The sequence below is a fragment of the Anser cygnoides genome, chromosome 9 (genome assembly GCF_040182565.1).
Source record: "Anser cygnoides isolate HZ-2024a breed goose chromosome 9, Taihu_goose_T2T_genome, whole genome shotgun sequence".
In the NCBI taxonomy this organism is placed as follows: Eukaryota; Metazoa; Chordata; class Aves; order Anseriformes; family Anatidae; genus Anser; species Anser cygnoides.
In genome coordinates, this window is record NC_089881.1 from 20,610,509 (window position 1) to 20,632,675 (window position 22,167).

Here is a 22,167-nt window from a genome sequence, read left to right on the forward strand (position 1 = left end):
TCAAATACTCTCTCATATTGAGACTACATGCAAGAAGTCATTACAAAATGAAAAAGCAGCTGAGTGTATGTAACAAAGAGTTCACACATCTTCCATATGATGGATGTGTCCAAGTTCAGTCTGGTAACATTACCTGGAGCTGGAGGTTTGCACAGTTAATCTGATCTAGACTTCAGTTAAAATCGCAATAAGAAAATAATAAAATATTATCTTGAGTAAAACTACATATGGCTCCTCCCCTCCTGAACTAACTCAGTGTAAGAGTTTAGAACAAAATCATAACATTTTGGCAGGACAGTCTAGAAACTATTACGTTTATTAAATTAATGAACATGAAATTTATAACAACACTTTTAAAAAAGATTCCTATCCCTTCTTCTACACTTGAAGACCTAAAGTAAAATTTGTAATAAAAAGCAAAATATTTCTTGTAGTACTTAGTAACAACATCTTATCACATACAGTACAACTACACTAGCTAAGAGTAGTCAGTTTTGTTTTTACTATATGCAACGGGGCTCAATTAATTGGATCCTTTATCTCTAACATAAAATAAAAGATTTTAAAGTATACTTTTAAAATAATGTTAGAGAAAACTATATTAATCCATGGAGTACTACCTTCTCAATAACCTACCGAGAAATAGCTATTTATATTGTATGAAGTTCTGTTTTAGTCACGACATTTTTAACTCCAAAACCAACGAATATCTTTTAATTCTATTTTAGGGATGTTTACAATGTGACATAATTCTCATCTTACATATTCCAGATTTAAGAAAGCCAAATACCCCACATGCAATAACCCACTTTTGATAAACTGCTTTCCTTTGGTAGGAGATAAAAGGATTTATAACAGGTGCTGAAAAAGAGCACTTGTGTACTTGATTTAGATATGGAAGGGTAAATCCTCTTACCCTAAAACTAGGAAATGACTAAACAATGAGCTGTTTTATCCATTTGAATTGGGTACTTACTCTTCAAATTGTTTAGCGCTATGCTGTTTGAAAGATATGACTATTTAGGAACAAATTGCAATGTGCAATACGGTGTTCAGTAGTATTCCCCCATGCATGAAATGAAGTAGGGGTAGGTAATAAAACAAACATTTTTAGGAAAAGTAATTATTTTATGTTAGACTTATTAATAGTTTCTAAGCCCCAAGATGATGCTCGATGAGTTGTAAACATTCCATTTTAGAAATTATGATAAAAATCCCATAAAACCTGAAAAGTCAAGGACTTTAAAACATGCCCCAATCAAGGCAGTCAAGGGTCTTTTCGCAGTCTCTTCTGCTTCTTCCCAGAAGTAAAGAGAATAAAACACCATATTTCATCCAGGCGTGGGTGAAAAAGAGAAAGATGACTTGGAAAGGAAAAGTAAGAATAGCTGTATGAAGTAGGTGGCAGCTGGAGTCTTGAAGATGGTGTATGCAATTTTAAAGTTTCACCTTCTTTGCAAATACTATGGCAATTACAAATACATCAAGGAATGACAGAAATAGAAACTCTACTGTATTTTAGAAAACTAAATGCTCTGAATACAATTTATTGAGGACTACTATTCCTCAGAATTAAGAGGATTTGTCCAAAGAGCAAATATGTTATTCTAGAAGCATCAACACCTCAGTACAGACACTGTTTGCATTTACTACAGCCCCTTCTTTCATTCAGATCAATGCCCTTCATTTGTCCTTCAGCATTCCGCTACTGTTTTCTGGTTGTTGACCCAATAAACGTAACAGAAACATCCAATGCGTGATGCATCGCAGGTAAATAACCTTCAAGTATTTATCCTGCCTGGAGTAAAAACTCCCAAATATATTTGCAAATTGTATCTGAGAAGACGGTAGTCTGTGATCAGGACACGAGCTAAACTTTAATTAAACACTTCACTATAATTTATTTGCACAGCTCTGAAATTGAGGCTGAAGGCAGCATTCAGCAGAGCATAAAAGTAAACTCAAGCTGGCTGTAGATCAAAGCTGGACATCCACAAATGCAAAGAAAACTCGGCGAACATAAAACCAGCTCTTTAAAATTAGAGAAAAGGAAGAAGGAAAACAGGAGATAACTGAGTTGTGCCCAAGTATGCTAAATCATTTGTTAGTGTAAACTCTGCTGCGCTTTCTGACAGGAGCTGCTTCTCCCATTTCTGCCAAAAGCACCTGGCGAACAATCAGGGGAGCACAGCTGTCTGCCTGAGATTCCCACCACCCAAGCCTCCTTGGTTGTCCTATTGCTTGAGCAATTCAAAGACAAAATGGACAGCCTCAGCCATCTTGTACAAATTTACTATATTTCTACAAAAATGTTAATACCCAGAGTTCTCTTTCAAACTCTGTTCTTCCCTTGGCTCTAGGCGTACACGAAACAAATAAATAGGTGGGGAGAGTAGGGGCAGAGAGAGAGAACAACAAGACCTTCTGTGTTATGGGTTTTGTGGCAGACATGATTACCACCTCTAGTTCAACCGAAGAGCTGAAGGTTGAACTAAGAAAGTAATGTGCAGTTCAAACACTTCTACAGCAATGGTACACGGTACGAGTAGGACCAGTCAGTCTGTTCCTTCCTGCTTAGGACTCACAGGAGCCAAGAGTAACTGCTGTAAATTTTGTTCCAGTTACTAGGTTCGGTATTACCAAAACAGGACAAGATCTAGGCAGGCATGACCATGTAATTGAACATTTAGTAAAATACATACAACTCAGAGATGAGCTAGGAACAAATCAGGTTATAATTTGATGCAGATGACAGTGATTTTTTTGAGAGTTATCGGTTCTCTTTTCACATGAAAGAATAATTTCCTACTGAGCCACTTTTACTATATAACAAAAAATCCTTTCTTGAAAACTTGGTTTGCATGCAGATGAGGCATCATATCCATTGTTTACAGGAGTTTCCAAATGACACTATCTTCGAAATCCCCGGTGAGCTTTCCACTGTCTGTTTACTTTATAAGCAATTTGGCTTAGAGCCTCAAAACCCTAGCATGCTGTTTTTCAGTAGCAAGTATTACTTACTATGTTTTGTGTGTCCTGTGACACCTGGACATTCCCAAGTCATCAGGGAATCCCTGTAAATAAATTCTGGGGTACTTACACAGAAATGGCTCTGAGAAATCCTGCAAAAAAAAACCAAACTGAGTCAAGTAAACAAACTAAGGAAATCCTCCTGCCCTCTTGGCCAGATTCAGACACCGACACCGCTTATCCAGACTTTATTTTCTAGAAGCTCAAGGACTGGGAATCCTGTGCTACTTTTTGTCTTACTAGAGAACTGGGAAGAGAAAAAATAATCTTGCAAAATAATAACCTAATGCATTTCCAAGCAGCTATCCTATCCGAGGCAAACCAAAAATGGATGAATTGTGCAATTTGAATTTGAACATGCTCTCTGAGCCCAAAAAAGCAATCTTGCCATATCTGGATTAACTGAAGCTGATTTTGCCTTGCTTATGATATTTAGAGTTGCACCTTATGTCTGGGCAGATTTCAATCACAGAATTTCAATATTGTTCCACACAGTGAGATGCATGGGGGCCCAGCTCTGTGCCATGCAGGGCTCCGCTAAAGCTTCTCCTACAGGTTGCTTTTGCTCTTCCAGCAGCATTTTTAGAAAGACACTGGAGTTTAACTTCTTTGCTTGCTTTCTTTTTGCAGTTTATAGCGCTTTTTTTCCCCTGCTATCTCCCAGCGAGACTGAATTAAGATCGAAGCCTTTTTATAGCCTATAGAAAAGAACCTCTTCTGTGTTTTATGGTTACAGAGCCCCAGATAAATCTGAGCTGACATAGTCTGTTCCCTGTTGATAATGCTTATCCAGTAGACTCCTCCCTCTATATCTATTTTGAACTTTATTTTTCCTTCTTTTAATTCATTTCTACTTTTTCTCCCCTCTGCCCCCAATCACATTCTTCCAGTTTCCCTTAAGCAGAAGACAAAACTAATATGAGTATAACTTTGTAATTCAAGATATTCAGCAAGATATCCTGTGAGGCAAACCTAGTTTTTTCATCTTTTTTAATTAGATTAAAATGTTAATCTAGTTCTTCAGGTATCCTGAAATAAAATATTTTTTTTTCAGGCATATTAAATTGGTATTTATTTTAAAGTCTCTAAGAATATTAATTTGTTTATAAAACATTGAAGGACACGTCATCATTTGAGGCTTAAAATCCTATTCAAAATTTCATTATTTTAAGCTGTCATTAAGAGGTGCTGATTACTTGTCATCTCACAAAGCTCAATAGTGACAAAATTTTAAATTCTAATGTTTCTTTCCTGTACATGAAATATTAGCAATAGTTGCTAAAGCATAAAGCCACAATGATCATACTTTCCTGAGCAGAAACAGTAATCAGTATTTACCAACCTGCTTGGTTTTGCTTATTCAGGGATAATTATTCATGTAAATACACATTTACAAATTACACCGACTGAGGAAAAACTAACAAAAACATACAGAATTGATCATCTGTGATGTTACATCTGAAAAAAAAAATCATTAGATACATCTGTACAGAGTGAGTTAGAATGGTGTGATTCAAACCTGGCTTTAAAATTTCCATTGAAACTCCTCTATAACACAATGCATTCCCATGATGTCAGAACCCCAAAATTCTCAAGGCCACATTGCAGCAAAGCATAGGTTTTATTGGCTCGCCTCAAACACGAATATCCAGAAGTTGGAGACTGTCCTCCTTCGATGGGCTTTTTATCATATATGGGAAAAAAGGCAAGCATTCCCTCCTGCAGGTCAAGAACGTTCATGAAGAACAGTGTCATGAGAATGCAAACACTATCAAAGACAAAGTGTGCATGCCAACTGATGTGAAATATTACATGAAGTGCTTCTGAATCTTTTCAAGTGCAACTCAAATATTTAATTTTTATAACTGTATTTAATATTGTAATTTCTTTGTGTATGTTGTTTCAATTTTGTTAAACTGTTTCATCTTTAATTTGACTGTGTCAAAACAGAAGTATCTAGAAAACAGCCTGACAATCTTCAGGCTTCCAATTTTTGCCATTTTGAAATGGCACAATTTTTAAATGGAAGAGAACAATGTTTCCCAATCAACTTGCATTCCCGTACATGCACAGTGTACTGAAGTACATACACTTGCTGTACACACACATAAAAACATGTTGTTCTTATTGCAAGTACATAGAAAGATGAGTGGACATCTACCTCAAAAATACAGATGAGCACATATGAGCACAAGAGGAGGTCATCCATTCCATCTAGAGAACACTTGAACTTTCAGAAATGTCAGTGAGAACTCAATTTTCCAGAGTATAATAAATGCTCTTTTACAGAGTACTTGTAGCCATTGCTTGGCCAAACATCACACACTTGAACATAATCATAGAGATGCCTAATCATGTACTGCTGTAAACACATCAGAGAGTTAAAGCAGCATTTTATCTAATTTGCAGAAGTGAACATGTAGTCATGAAAAGGAAAATGACATCTTTCATATCTGATGTGAGTTCTGATGCCTTAAATCTTTACACAAATTTATGTGTCTCCAAATTATCTTTTTTAGAAAAAGGACTGGGAAAAAATACACTCTAGAATTACAAATACATTTAGATGGAAGGAAGGGACTCCATTGAGAACAGGGAATACACTTGAGTGATAATGAATTCAAGTGGCCCACAACTGACAAAGACACATATAAAAAAGGCAGTATATAAGAATAGCATAGCTCTGTGATTATGTCAGTAGACATTTCTATTTTTCAAGTATGTAGCATTTTGGAAATCAAACTTCCCTTACAAGAGACGTGTAAGCACGTGGTTCAGGTATCAGATACTATAAAATTGTACCACGAAGAAAACCAAGTTCTTCATTCTTCCAGGTTTTCAGATTTATTTTTTTAATGCACTCGATACTTTGGAATTGTGAGTTGATCGTGAATTGTGATACTATATCCTGCACTTTTTAGTAATCTGAAGATTTTTATATGGCAGCTCCATCTATCTTTTATTTCAAAAATAGCTAGCCTTCATTTTTAAAAAGTTTTATTTTTATGAAAAACAGCAGTAATTAAATGGGAGTTCAGGATAGGGCCCTGCCAGGCATCCTCACTGTAGAGCAATTAGTGGCTTGCTTTTGCAAAGGTTAGGGTGATGATTTTTCTGAATTGAGCCAAATTTCACACAGATATCTGAGCATTCATCTCTGTTAAGTGTCAGCAGAAACACCATGGAGAATTTGTGAAGTTGATTCCTATGCTCTCAGCAGGGACAGAGAATCCTATAGAAAGAGGGGAGATGCCGTGCAAAGGACGGGAATTGCTTCATTTTAGAAAAGGGACCCGTGAATTGTTCACCTTGTACAGTGGGGTCCCATTAAACTGTATCTAAAAAGGGAAGATGGAAAAATGTTTAAATTACCTAAAACATATAGGAAAGTCTGCAGGGAAACTGGAATCTGGGCAATTTGATGAGAGGATGGAGTAGTTTGGCCTCTGGCATCATACAACTGATTTCAGTGGTACCACAAAAGCTTCACCATCGTGGCAGCCCTGTCAGAGCTCTGGAGCTGAACAGAGCTTCCCTGATCTTCCACAGCCTGGAATCCAGGTCAGCCTCTTTTACAGCAGGAGAAAGATGCTCAGTATTATTGTAGTAATAGTACTTTACAGTATAGTTTTCAACAAAAGCAGTTAGGGACATTATTACCGAACTACCAGATGCTACAGAAATCTGCACTCAACTCTTTCTCTTCCCCTGGTATGATCTCTCCCACACAGGATATTGAACAGCCAACAACAACCAAAACAAAACATTCTAGAAACTGAGAGGTCAGCATGTACTCTCATAAATCCTGATTCGACTACAATTTTTCTCGCTATTCCAACAAGAGGCACATTTCTCGAATTTCAACAAACATAATTCAACAGACAAGACAAAGAATGCACAATCGTCATCCTCAAAAATAATCGCTATTTCTACCACCTACTGAAAAGGTTCCCCTCAACACTGCTTCATTTCTCTTTACATTTTTGGTACCTGCTTTACAAACAATATACATTGTGAAGAAATTACTTTGTTGTCTGTGAAGAAAATTGAAAAATTATGAAAGCTCATTCCAGGCAGAGCAGCTCTACATGCCTTAAGGCAACAGCAATAAGATAACCAGGAATACTTCTGAACAGAAGCAGGCAGTCTTGCCCATCAGATCCTGAGCCTAACACTGTCCACGCTGATAAAATTTCTCAATTTCACAATTTTAAGATTTTCTTCTAGTCTTATGACGCAAGAATTTTGTAGGTGAAAGGACAACATGTATGAAGACATGAAAAACATTTTTGAAATAAAATTTTTGATCAAAAGAATGATATAGAAATTCATTTGCCAGTAATATTATTTCTAGCTTTTCATACTACTTCACCTTCTAAAATACTCCCCGCGATCGTGCCTGGCAAGCAGTGACCCGCAGTAGAGGAACATCTCTCCCTGATGACAACGCAGCAGGAGCTTTCTTGCATACTTAACAAGCTTTGCTCTGTGACAGTGGAAGCGGCTGCCAGACCTCTTCTATCCTTATTCACCTCTGTCTGCCCCTTGAAGATATCACTGCAAAGCAGTGAATCTTAGAGGAGACAAAACTAACTCTATATGGTAACATAATTCAGTGGAAAGAAGATAAATTCCTTGAAGCATCTTCTTTCTCACACACACCTACTCTTGGGCCAGTCACAAGCTGGTGATTGATTGTTCACCTTCTCTTTGAACTGCAGAGCACAAGAACATAAGAAATAATTATGAGGACAGTACAGATATTCCTCATGATTAATTCACATTAAGGCTGTCTTAATGAATGAGATAAACACAGTAACTAATATATATTATGTGAGATGTCAGACATTAGATGTATTTGAATTTAGTGGAAGAGACCACACAGCAGACCAAAAAAAAAAAATAGAAATTCCTCATTTTAGAAAAAGGGAAGCCTTTTTTCATCTTTGTTTAGTTCACAATTATTTTTTTTATCGTTTTTAAGTGGATACTTCTCTCCTGGGATAGCAGCTTGAAGTGGTGGATGCAGTCAAGTGCTGTGACTCCAACCAGCTCAAAAGTGAAATCCTGAACAAAAGCTTTTTCTCAGGACATTTTAGTCCAGCCAGCGAACAGGCTCTGGCATTTTGACGGGTCACATACACACACAATACACTCCTACAATTGCACCTGGATACCAGACATAGACTTGCCTATGGTTAGTAACTAGGTCATTGTTCAGTTCTTCTATATTTTTTTTGAACCAGTTGTATCAGAGCTGAAACTATTCTGCACACTTTTTTCATTCAGCTCTGAAAGGCTTTCAAAACACATTTGCTTCAAAGGGTTTTCCTTAAGAGAGATTTTCTTAGCTTTTTGGTCTTTCTTATTATTAAGGCTGTGTGTCCAGGATTAAACCATTCCTGAAAGCAGTCTCTAAAACAGTCCGTTCTTTGCTCTTTGACACCACAAGTCTTCAACAAAGATTTTTCATAAAACTAGCTAAAATCTGTCTTTACTGTATTTTTCATATTATAGGAAGCCTCATCCTCAACTAGCTTAAATTACGTTAAAAAAAAAAGTCAGGTATGCTTATTTTTTATCAGTTAATTTTTTATCAGTTATTTTATTTTATATTTTATACATTTCATATTTTATTTTATATACTTATTTTTTTTATCAGTTGTCATTTTTTAATGTATTTTTTTTAATCCCAGCAATTTTTTAAATGTTGACAATACTTGCTTTATAATCTTTCTGTTGCAGGAAAGTTTTGGGTTTGTTTTTAAGATAAGCAAGGTGCCTTCAAGGCAGTTTCAAGCCCTCAAAATACTGGAGAATTTTAAGGGAAAAATCCATAGAAACCAAACCAAATAGCTCACAACAGAAGTAGTTTTTGCATGGAATTCCTCCTCTGAGGAGGAGTTATGTTTGCAAACATAAAGAGAAAAAAATTATTAGATCATGTAACAGCACTCTAAACCAGGTTTGCTGTTGGTAGGTCCATATTTGCTAAGAAGATATAAAAGAAAGTAGAGGGAGCTGATAAGGTAGCGCTTGCTAAGCAAAATACGTGCCTTGTGCTTCTGCAGAAAAATTTCCATTTGACTTGCACTACCTTCTATTCAGGTTTGCACCAAATAACATTAACAAAAACTGGGCATGAAAGAAGAATAACTGGGCAGATATCAACCCAAGTATCTACTGAACTGCATGGGAAATTATGACTTGCCTGGTCTAAATCATACAATAAGATAAGTAAAGGGAAAAATATTTATCCAAGATCCATGCATTTACAGAAGTATTTTCACTTGTATTCTTTCACAGTGACTAACAACAGACAAAATTCAACTCTGGTTAAAAACGATTCTCATGAATTTCAATAGGAGTTTTACTTGCACTGAAACCTGAATCAAGCATCAAATCCATTTCCCATGTTTTCACTGTTTGCATCCTTTAGTTTTTACCATGATATGAGAATATATATATAATGTTTATGGTTCAACATTGGTCCCTCTCAAATTTTGTACTTATTGAAAAGTGCCTTTAGCTGAGTACGTGCAATGGCATGGAAGTGCTCAGTGATCTGTTACATCTGTCGATATCAAGATGCCTCACATCTTTATTTTGCATTTTAAAATACTCATTTATTATCGGTATTATTACTGAAATGCCATTACTGATATTTTATTACTAAAACATCAGTACAGCATTCACTCAAATATAAAACAGCAGAAGGTTTTGCAGCAGTAGCCATTTGCATCTTTGAAACCCTACCCCTCGACAATACAAAAATCTTGCAGCAGTATTAACTGGGCTCTTGCGCGTGATGAACCACTATTATTTTAGGGAACTGTAAAACTTTATTTATGAATGGTTATATGATATATGCCAGAAAACTGACAGGATGTTCTGCAGGAAATCTCTTCAGTGATAATTTTTGTAGTTCTTGACTGCAAATTTAAATTATATAACCTTCACATTGCGTTTCACAGCTTTCTATATGTAATTAAAATGGAGTGGCAGCTATGCTGTAGTTAATGTTGACTGTTGTTTTCTGTTTAAAGGTCAAGTCTATTCTAAAATCCATATTCTTAGTGAGATTGTCTTGAAAATTTGCTGTATCTACTTAGTATGCAGAGCAGTGGTCTAAATTATGATTATTTGTGGAAGAGGTTTCTGAGAAACTCTTCTATAAATAAAGGATAAATAAAGCTCCTCTAAACCATCTAAATGTTACAAAAAATCACAGGATTCTTCTCATTTGTGTGCATGTGTTATTCAACCTATAGCCCTAGCCATCTGCAAATTGACTGCAGTTGCTAGGGATTCATTTTAGCTAGTACATGTCTCTTTGGAGAAGGAATTTTAGAAAATGTTAATAAAGATAATAATGAACTAAATTGGCATGCCTAAAAGAATTAAATGTACACTTGTATCAAGATTCCCCCTAGCTTGATATTTTTCACCAATGTGCCATCACAAATGACCGAAAGACTTAGCGTGAGATGCTGTGATTATTTAATCTGAATTATATGCACTCGCTGCCTTTGGAATTCAAAAAGTGCAAGTAAGCATGTTGCAGAAGGCTCATTTGGAAATTTTGCCTGGGGATAAAATAACCTGGGAATATTTTTAAAATATTCTAAAACCAAACTGCTGAAACCAATCTTAATTCAGAAATACTGTTAAGGAAATTACTACTGATTAGCTAGAGGGAAGATTAAAAAATAATAAGGGTGCACTAATAACATTTGCAGCACAAAGAAACCAAATCAAATGAAAGCAAGCTGTTGGGTCAAGGAGTTCCTGATGCGTTGTCCCTCCAGAGGAACTCGTAACTTTTTGGTGCAGAGCTAGAAATACAGAGAACTTAAGTTCCGCAAAGCAACAGAGGAGTGCTGCAGTACTGTAAAGACTTAGCAGAGAGAGAAGAGGACTGTAGGGCACACAGTCAATAAGATTAGAGGAACTGGTATCAAAGGAGAGGAAGGCTTCCATCTTCCTGCACAGAGTGAAGAACCTGTAAAAGAAAGGGACGGATGGGAAAATGGGTTATCCAATGAAGTGAGCAACCCCCCCGCTCCTTATGCAAAATCTGGTAAGAATCTGCACACTGCTTCCCTTATTCCTGCCTTGCCAGGATTGAAAAATGGTGAGATCACCACTAAATGAGCTTAACATATGGGTTTGTACTTCTCGTATCATTCCAGGTTGCATTAATCTCTGTGGTGGGTTCTCATTTAGCTGAGAAAACGTCACTGAAACAAATGAACCAGAGCAGGCTGATATGTTATCAACAGATGTAGAGCATCTCTTCAGCATACTGCAGACACAGAGGCAAACAGTCGGCATTCTCGCTTCTCTGCCCCTCCAAAACGAAGATATTGCTGGCTGAGCCGGGAACAAAAATGCCTAAAAGCAGCAGACGTTTGGAACAGAGACATGGGTAGTCAGTCAGAGAACATGGATGATGGCAGGAAAGCGAGGTGAAGCAGTGAAGGAGTCCAAGCAGCCAGGGACCAGGGATGGACGAGAGGCTGCAGCATAAAGGAGATGTGCTGGGTGTTGGGAGAACTGCTTTGGAGATGGGGATGATTCTTTTCCATCCACAAAACCTTCAAATTCCTGCCCACATTTGTATTCCCATTTCAAGGACTCTCCACACAGCACATGCCAATACTGTGCTGGTCTTGCATCCGCCCCTGCTTCTTGAACCAGCGCGGTCCTTTCAGTGTGTGAGGTCCAGGAAAGGAAAGCGATATTTTCCCAGACTTGCTGAGAGTGTCCATGATAAAAATGAATAAATAAATAAAAACACGAACAACAAAGACCTAACAGGGAGCTGGTGCAGTCCACAGGGAGTTGTTTTTTTCCTGAAGAATTAGAGGAGGACAGCAGAGCATAAAGTAATGCTATATAATGAAGGATACTAAATACCTGTTTAAGATATTAAAACAGATTTAGGATTGCTAAAGGTTCCGCGAACACTTCCATAAAGCAAAAAGTGAATAAATTTTAAATCCTTGAAGTGAAGGTGAGGAAAACTTCAACTCGCATAAAACTTCAGAAATTGAAAGGACGCAAAGTAAAGATCATCTTCATTTTGCTTTAATTAGTCCAGCCTTGAATATTGTCTCAGCACACCATGACATCTGCCAGTATTCTCTCTTTACTGTTACTAAAGGAACAGGGAACGTTGCAGAATGGGCACGAACCCTTTGTTTTTGCCTGAAATTCTCTGCGGGCCTACTCGCAGCCACACGCCTTCTGCCGTGCTTCCGTCCCAGGCATGACCGCGCTCAGGAGATCACTGCTACCTGTGGGTTACAAGGCACACCTATGCTGGCACAACTCACAGATTTGGTACCCAAAGAAGCACACGGTCTCCGCAGGTTCCCCACACCTCTCCTCGGACCACACCAGCGGCTATCCAGCTCGTCCCTCCAGCACCTACCAAGGACAGCACACGCAGCTCGGCTCGTGAGAACGATCACACAACACGGGCATGGAACAGCACATTCAGATTCACTGTGCTGCGCCTGCTTGAAGGCTGGCTAGGTGCTGTTTGACAGCACATTTTGCTTTAACGCATACATTCGATGCCGAGCAGTTTCCCTTTTATGTATGCTGTGGGCTAGAGTGGCTTTCCCATTTTCATTAAGCAGACAAAAGGCTTAAACTCTGTAAAAGGCCGTTGGTATTTAACTTTTCATAAAAATATATTTCACGTATATCACTCTTTCCTTAGGCTGACCTGGTCTATGGTATATTATTTACATAACCGCTGCAATATCTATTTTAAAACTGACAAGACAGCTCTCTCCAGAACTGTAGGCTGCCTTGCCTGTCACCGTGATGGGTAAACAGTGTCACCTTTTCAGGGCCCAATGAATTATAAAGAAGTAGTAAAGTGCACCATCCATCACAATGGCACTGAGTAGGTTTTTGAAGTAGATTTCAGATATCACAAATGCTGTTTAGACTGTTACCAGAAAGCACAAATTGGACGGCTCATATACAATGGCCATATGATGAATGGACATGACAGGTCGTCAAAGAAAATGAGTCCTGCTATTCTACAAATAACCTTGTCAACATGAAAGTAGAGCTGTACCTCTGCTGGTAGACAGACTGCAATGAACTAATGGTTTTACGTGCTTGAAATTCTTGCAAACCAAATACACAAATGAAATACAATGGAGCAGTGGCATTCAAGCAATATTAGCAATTCAACCTGATTATGTGACACATAATAGAAATTTTCTGCTTAGGATGTGTCACATTTGAAAGAAAATTATTCAGATTATGAGTAGCTGTTACAAGAGTATCTTTTTGCAGGAAAACCCTCATGATTTTGCAATCACAACCAACTGCAACATATTCAAAATACGCAATTTGTAGTTCCACTGCAAGCAATCAAGTCACCTTCTGATGGCTGAACCCAGCAACAGACATCACCTGCTACACCTCATTCGAAGTTTTTCTACCTCCATTACTTTAAATAGTAAAGATTATTGTGTACAATAAAAAGTCAGAAAGGTTAGATTGCTACCGATTTCTCTGTAGACTAAACTAAAAGGCAAATTTCCCTTTTGGGCAAAATTTGATTTAAAGACATTTAGGGTAGACTTTTCAAAGAATAAAAGAAAACATCTCTGAGGTGCTAGGTATCTCAAAAACTGACTGTAAAATTGTGCACAGGGAGCCATCCTTTGGCTCAAATGCAAGCTCCCAAGGTTTTTGTCAAAGCCAAGGTACATCCCTGGTCATAGTACACAAGCAGTGTATGTGGTCATTTCTTCAGAATTCAATCACAGAGAAAAGTGTCCTGAAATATAACTAAAAGTGGTACATGTGTTGCTGGTAATAATGTCAAAGATTCTCCCTAGTACATTCAATTTCCTTTAATCTGATGAATTTGCTAGCAACGCATTTATTTTCATGAAATAAATCTCAAAGGCCACAACTGTACTTTTATCTCATTACAGCTACTCTTATTAGGTTACTGTGAGAAAGTATATACTGAGTGATAAATGTGATAAGCTAAACCCATTCATTAGTACTTTTTACTTGCCCATAGAAAAGTTGAATTGTACACAATGCAAGTTAAGACTTACCCTTGCTTACTTCATTTCACTTCTAAATATCAAACCTAAATACGAAGTTACTGTTTTATGCGTTTATTCATTGATAGAGCCCCAGCACAGAGGCTCTAAGGTGATAATGAGCATGAAACTCGATCTGGAAAACAGTGCACAAATCCAGGAGATGGAGAGAAGTCTTTCTCCCAAAGGAAAATGAGAACTCCAGTCCTCCTTGTCTCTGGACTAAATCCTTTGGACTAAAAGGCTTTGATGCTTTCCAGAAGGAGAAGCGGAAGCAGGATGAGAAACTGGAGGATATGAATTTCTACCAGCCCTCAAATTTCTGAACGCCCAAATTTCAAAATGATGTTAGTAGTCCATAAAATGGGCTAGTTAACATGATGCAACTTTCACCATTTTTACTCATTTCAAGATTTCCACAACGCATTACATTTTATCAATAAATATTATGGGCAAACACCGTCACAAGCAAAAGCAAAGTGAACAAGAGTTGCATTTTACTGCTCAAAATTCAGTAACTGATATGCAATATAAAACATTCTTAAAATACAAAGATATTTTGGAAGAGGTACCCTCCAAACTCAAGGCCAACTTTTCCTACATAGTCTTTTAATTTTTTAAGTCATGAAAATGAACTAATAAAGAAAACTAATAAAGAAACTAAGACATAATCATCACTCATACCCCCCTGTATCACTGAAGGTAACGTATAACATTTCAAAAAGGAGAAATACAACAGTACATTTACATTGCAATTCTTATATTTCAGAAATATACATTGAGGTTTATGCTATCTCAGATAGGAAATGTAGATCATGACATAGCTTTCATACTTTCACACCCAAACAATAAGTATCAGCTCATCAACTGAGATACTTATTAAAAACAAAAACCATCAACCTAACACCAACATAGGAAGCCTTCAGGTTTGATTATTTTTTAAGTTTGACTTGAGATTTTTACTGGTATTTATCACAGTTAACTTAAGGCTGGTCAATTTGTCATGTTTACTTTGCCAGCCAAGTTCAATGGAAGCTATTTCAACACAAATGACAAACAGTCATGTTACCTCAAGTGTTCCTTTGGCAGAGTAAGCTGCATATGAGTACAGGAGGTCTTGGCTATGAAGAGTTTTGGTCCCTCTGTTGCACTGCAGTCCATCAGGATAAAAGCATTCGCCGCTGTTTTTCAGAGTTACTGTGTTTGAAGATGAGCCCGGTAGGTCAAGCAAAACAGAATAATTTACCAGCTGGACATCTTCAAGGCCATGAGAAGTCCATTGACCCAGAATTTTCATTGCAGTGTCTACATCATCTTCTCTAGGGAACTGTAATAAATCTCTGGGGAACAAACACAAATAGTTTCACGTTATTTCCCACCAAGACACTTGCACCTTAACGTGCAGCAGTCTATAATATTATTTGAATGAAACATGGGATTCACGATGGATCATCAAACATGCATTAAAAATAAATCACCCTTCCTTTTCTTTGCAAATAATTTCTTACCATTTACAAGGCAAAAGCAACCACTTTTGGGGAAATGAAACTATGGAAAAATGTTTATAGGAAACACACCCAGTTGAAATGTAAAGAATCAGTGGAAATTATCACAACAATTGTTTCAAAATTCATCTCTATGGAGCTGCTCAAGTTTCTGATACCATCAATTTAACCAACAACTGAGCAGAAAAGAATGCTGTCTGAAGTAATATTTCAGGGACTTCAGGGAGGGAGTGGTGTGGAAAATTAGTTATATTGTGTTTGGCTTAAAATCATCAAGTAAAGAAAATCTGCTAAGCAGAATGGAACTGTTTCCCCAAATATTGTGTTAGTTGTGGGAAGGTGTTCCTCAGACTTCCTACCTGAGCCAACAGCTTGGCACGCACACGACATGAGCCTAAAAATTAATTTGGCAGTATTGACCAGATGGGCCAACAGGGCCTTGAGGTAGGTTGGTTTGGGTTTATATCGCTACCGGGTTTGTATCACTGTTCGACACCTGCTACCAGATGGATCATAGGACAAAAATGGTGACAGCATGGAAGGGCCACCCTCCTCCCAGCAAGTGCTAGAAGATCCCAGATGTAGAGAGTATTTTACGGATAATTTTAGAGGACTTATGTAAGCAAAGTAGGGCACAAATAAAAAGCAGCATTATTCAAATAAAATGTGCTATCTAAATGCAGTACAAAAACTTAGAGAATATTTGTTGAGTTTCTTGAAGACATTCTATTTTTTAATTTTTTGTTAGATTTGAAGCTCACGGGATTGAGAAAAAAAAAGATAATGGTTTCCAAGCACAAATACACGGACACTGCCAGGAAGTCCTGTTCACAAACTTCACTTCACAAAAAGGATGATTTTCAAAATGATATTTAGACGCTTTAGGGTCCTCAATAAAAAGTACCCCAGCCATCCTGCACACACTAAAAGCAGTATTTGATAATGCATATTCATTTTAAAACCATTACTGCAGGTGATAAATATTTGAGAATCCCACCAAGCACATGCTTACATTTATAGACACCCCGTGACACTGAGCCATGAGCTGCAGAAGCCGCAGGCAGGGCAGAGCAGGCTGGCCATGCCAGGGTCTGCACCAGTGCCCTGGAATACACCACCAAGGAACAGTTATGATGGAAAGAAAGCAGAAAGACTCCCCATCTACCCCAACAAAGCCTTAAAAAAAAAAAAGTGAAGTTATAGCATCTGTTACAACCTACAAAATACTCAAAAAACACTAGTGTGATCGGTGTGCATTATCTGGATTAAATAAAGATTCCAATATACAATGGATTTACAAAACAAATAAAAAATGAAAAATACTCTATTTAAAGAATTGTGTTGTATCACCGCCTGCATCACAGTAACAAGGTTATCGACGTACAAAGTTCACAGCCTTTACAAGAACCCTGGACTTATGTTACAGACTTCAGAGATCCTGTCAGGAGGAGTAATTTTCAAATGTTATTCTTGCAGAGTTAATCTTTTTAAATTATCTAAAATAAGTCTTCAAGCAATCTACAGAAAATGGACAAGTTAAACCAATCAGTAGTATATTACAAGTTTCCAATTTCATCTGCTCCCACTAATGTAATGACATAAACTTGGGCACTGCAGAAACACAAAGTTTTTTGATTAACAATCATTAACAGAACATTCACGTTTTCCACTGGTGATGGAACCATTAATAGGATAAATAACTTCAAGAAACTTATCCCAGGCCAATCAGGTTATGACACACTGCAACAAGAAGGAACCAGTTTCAATAAAAGGAATTAAGCATTAAAAGAAGACAGGGATACAATAACCAAGCTACTCCCTCAGTAATAGAAGTAAAGTTACTTTCTACTTTGTAATTAAGTAAGCCTGTCTTTGAAGCTTTTGTGACAACAGAACTGATTAAGTTAAAGAAATGAGCACACTAACTATTCACTCCATAATGTCTTTATAGGATGTTAAAATCAAATTGCAAATCACAAGCAAACCTTTTATTAAAATAAATCAGCACATATAAGACTACTTTGATAAATCTTACAAGCAACACAATACCGAGGGTGGTTGTTTTACAGATTTCCTACAATGACTGTCCTGCACTTACCCTTGATATAATTTTGCTGACTTCATGGACTTAAAATCCAAGGTAAATTTAACCCATTATTTTTATTACATTCTAGCTGGACAACAAATGCAATGTAAAAACAGTATTTCCTAAGACAGACCAAATTTAGAATAGCATCAAGTTTGTCTGCCAGTCCATCTTGGCTGTTAAAAAAAAATAACACAACACTTCACACACACTTCATAGTCACTCTCTACATCGTGTCCCATAACTTACTTAAAACTGCCGGAGCATTAAGATTCATAGCAGTAAGACTTAAGCAGTCGAAACATGCCCTAAGGACAATTATGCCTCTCACTTCTGCAAGCATATCAGTAGGAATCAATAGCAACGCGATTGCCAATTTCCATTTACAGTATGACCTTTAATAACGTCAGCCAAATTTTTGTATTCCCGCACATTAAAACAACCCTTTATTCAACTGTGCCTAGCTTCAGTCAATGGGAATAACCGCAAAGTTAATGGTCAGATCTCAGTTACTGTAAATCTGCATAATTTATTGAAGCGGAGCCACCAAGGATGCAAGAATTGGTCTCAAGTTAGAATCAATGTTAATAACAATAACCATCAGAATAAGACTGTATTTATCTGATGCTCTCCAAGGGATTTCTACGAGTTATTTTCTTTTACTTTCTAATACAAATCAGATTTAGATAAGATATTGAACTAACAGATCAAAACGGACCATAAACTTGTTTTCATGCATGTTTTGCTCCATCTCAGTTACGCTTGGTTTCTGAACTGAAAAAAAAAAAAAAAAAGAAAAGAATTGCACTTAACTCTGAAAGCATATACTATTTTACTTCAGATAAAGTTTTCCCACTTTGATACGATGAAAAGATCAAGAAAATGTTTCTAAAGACACAATCTTAGACTTCCAATATAAACAAGATTATTTTACTGCCTGATCGGTTGAATGTCCTGGTGAGTTAAGACAAGCAGACCAGTACTGCTGAAGGTTCAAAGCTCTAAAGCTACAGGAATAATTTGAAATAAGCTGAAGATACATCTGTAATGAATCCATTCTTTCTGCAGCCTCTGCAGTTTCAGAAGACCAATATTTAACAGATGATTTTAAAAGATAAATGAGCACATACATGCACAAAATACAGAAATTTCATTTTAAAATTGGTAAACATGGGAAACATGGAGCTGAGCAAACAAACCAGCTGCTTGCTGTTTCTGATACACTGGGACGCTGCAAAACACCATTCGAAAGGTACTGACAAATCACAACAGGTCACTGTAAGAATCAAAAGATGGATCAATTTAACGGTATCATAATTCCTTATCAATTCTATTAATTTAATCTTAAATTTAGATTTAATTTTAAAAATCTCCAGGGAGAAAAATTTCCCTGATATATGAAAAACTCCTATATGAAAATGTTGCCTTTTTTTCTTTAAAGATTTAATGTCTATACTGATATCTGCCTACATTTGCTGGCCTATTAAAAGGACACCTTTGAGTTCCACTTTTGCAGTTAGAAGTGTATCCAATTTTTATTTTCACAATTTTTAACTGTTAATTTTTACCTTTTTTTCTTCTTCCCTTTCCGTTTCACTGAAATTGGGGTTTAAGTAAGAAAGAGAACAAATATAATTTTGGAGTTTTTATGTGCCAGATTTTCAGCTGGGTAGCTGTTTTTAAAGTTTGGGGGTCACAACGAATTCACTAGAAAAGATTTTTCGCAAACGATGTCAGATCAAAGTGTTATCTTGGCTAATATGTTGTTTACAACAGTAACTGGTGGCAGATGATCAAAACGAACGCAAGAAACACATCATATGGGGTTATTATATTTATAGGTTTCCATGCATATGTCTTTTTTTCCTACCTGCAAACGTGTCCAGGCTGAGTTTTAAAAATGTGTACATATGCTGAGTACATATTTTCATATTTTCTTATAGTTTCGTCCCACTACAAGCAGAGATATTGCTGCTTCAGAAGTGCTGGACGTGTGCACAGCACTCGCATGGACCAACTGCTCAGCATATGCACAAGCATTTTTCCCAGTTGCTGATACAGTATCTGTTTGCATCCATCACATTTACTGTGTGTAGACACAGCGACCCAAATGTTTCCAGGAAATACCACCTGCCCAAGCTACATCTGCCTGCATTTTAATTACACGTTCCTGTTAATTAGGGTGCTCAACTGGCCCGTCTCCAGCCTGCCCGATCGCATTTCCCATGGTCCGGACTGACTGCCACAAATCTGCTGATTCCAAAAGAAAAATTCCAAGTACAAGAGAGGAAAAATATTTATCAGCACGTTAAATTATTTAAGAGAAACATTCTCATGGTGTAAGCAGCTGACTGCATGCAGTTTGCGCAGAGGGGATGCAGTTGTCCGAAGGTACCAAGAACCATGTCAGGATCTTTAGGGGACCTTGCAAGGCCTCCAGCAGCTGCTGGAGCAGTCCCATGACACGTCCTCTGTCACATCTGCCATCACTCTACATTCTGCACACTCTAGGCATAGATTTCACACTGATATTGACATAATTTTTGTGGTAGCCATTGATCACAAGAAATGTGGTGCTGCGTTCTTTCGTGTCCCACCATGGGGTCTGCAGTGACCATGGGGACACCACTTCCTAAATCATACACAGACAAGGTGATGCCAGCCTAGAGCATGAGTGCAATGCAAAGCTATGGCTAAACATAACATTTGGACACTAGATAGAGCCACTACGTGACAAGATGCTGCTTCTTACATACGCCTGTTTTTTGGCTGGGTAGATAAGCCACTGCAGCAGCCTCTGGAGGCAGGACCTACCACCCCTAAGTCCCTCCCTGTAACCCGTTCTGCCTGATAAGCCTACACACTGCTCGTCTGGATAGAGTGACGAATGCATGCTCTGTCCTAGTAAAAGGACAGCTAAAAGCATGTTCAGTCTTAGGTAGCCATGTATCAAACATCTGACATCAGGCAATTCCTGATCTGCACTAGCGTGTCTATGGACACTACATACTACCTACCATAGAGGTGCTACATGCTACTGGCATGAAGCAGTATTTTAACGACAGGTCACTCTCCACAGAATAAATGTAAGTCATAAACCCATAAAAATACATAACACGAGGCAATAGAATACCAGCTCTAGATTTGGTAATACAGTTCTATAGCAGAAAAAGTGGTTTTTATTTATTTCTCCATTTACTTTAACATCATGTGCACTACGGCTTTTGCATATTTTCAAAGAAAGGGGGATTTGCATCATCTATTTAGAATATGATACCATAAACAGGCACAAAAGTACTTTTCAACAAAACTTCATAGCCTTTTTGTCCTATCTTTAGGTCCACCTCGCTATTAAACTTTCACAGGTGTACCCAAGCTTATGTACCCTCTCCTATCATGGTATAATTACATGCACAACGGTTGCAGGTCAAACCTCTCATTTTTCTGCCGAATTCTTTGTCATGGGATTGAAGACACTCAAATCTCAGCCCCTGCTGGCTTCCAAACGTGGCTATTTTGTACATTGTTTTGTTCACTGCGGGACTACTAAGCATATTGCTACTCCCTGCTGCAACAGACAGTCAAATCCCTTTTATGTGTTTTAAATAAAAGTAATGGAGATAGTTCAGACCTCACTTGCCAACATCAGTATGCAAGCCAAACTTGCATTCAAGGCAGGTGGTGAAAGGCATTGAAAAATGACCAATTCTTTCATTCTGTGTTTCAAAATTTTATTGCAAAACAAGCAATTCATTGTTCCTGTACACTAAACATTGCAAAGTCATAAATTGACCATAGGTGAGCTTTCCCAAGTTTTCTAAGAGATTTGGCTGTCATTTATATGAACATCTAGCCAGCATCCAAATCTTTGAAATGCTTCAGAAGATAAGAATGCCAATACTAGTTCCAGTAAATGCCCATCAAATGATTGCCCAGAAAAAAAAAAAAAAAAAAAAGTAGTAAAACAGGGCAAGCACATACAAAATCTCCCTACTACTCTTCTAGGCTATTTTAAGCTTAGAAAACTTTTGAATAATCTATAGCTCTGAATACCTGTGACTTCTTTGAGAGTATTCACCTTAATTTTCAGCAATAATATGCCATTTTAAGCTAAACATTTTCTTCTCGGACCTATTTGTTTAATAAACAGCAATTTTTTTGTTGTGGAATCTTTCATTGTGGAAATAAACGCCAGTGGCAATACCCAATGCCTCACTGATTCCAGCATCAGACAAACAGTGTAACAGTACTTTAAAATAAAATATTTTTAATGTACAAAATCACATTTTAATGGTCTATTAATGGAAAACTATCAATTGCATCTTTTTATTGACAGAGAAAGAAAATTGGTGAGAGCTGTTATTGAACAATGCAAGTACACAGACTAAAGTCACCATGTGACTTAGAAATTTATCTAATTAGTTAAACTCTGCCACAGAGTATGTGGCCAGATTCATCA

At 37.3% G+C, this 22,167-nt stretch overlaps 1 protein-coding gene across 13 annotated transcripts in view; it reads right to left on the minus strand.

The window, feature by feature from the left end:
* The window catches only part of NAALADL2 (N-acetylated alpha-linked acidic dipeptidase like 2), a 439,850-nt gene that overhangs the window by 178,756 nt on the left and 238,927 nt on the right, over positions 1-22,167 (minus strand). For all 13 annotated transcript variants that reach the window (XR_010833438.1, XM_067001999.1, XM_067001993.1 and 10 more), the window contains one exon: positions 15,187-15,457. Coding sequence is in view for 12 of the 13 variants with exons in the window: in XM_067001999.1 (XP_066858100.1) it covers positions 15,187-15,457 (271 nt within the window). In the remaining variant the exon portion in view is untranslated. The remainder of the gene's footprint in view (positions 1-15,186; positions 15,458-22,167) is intronic.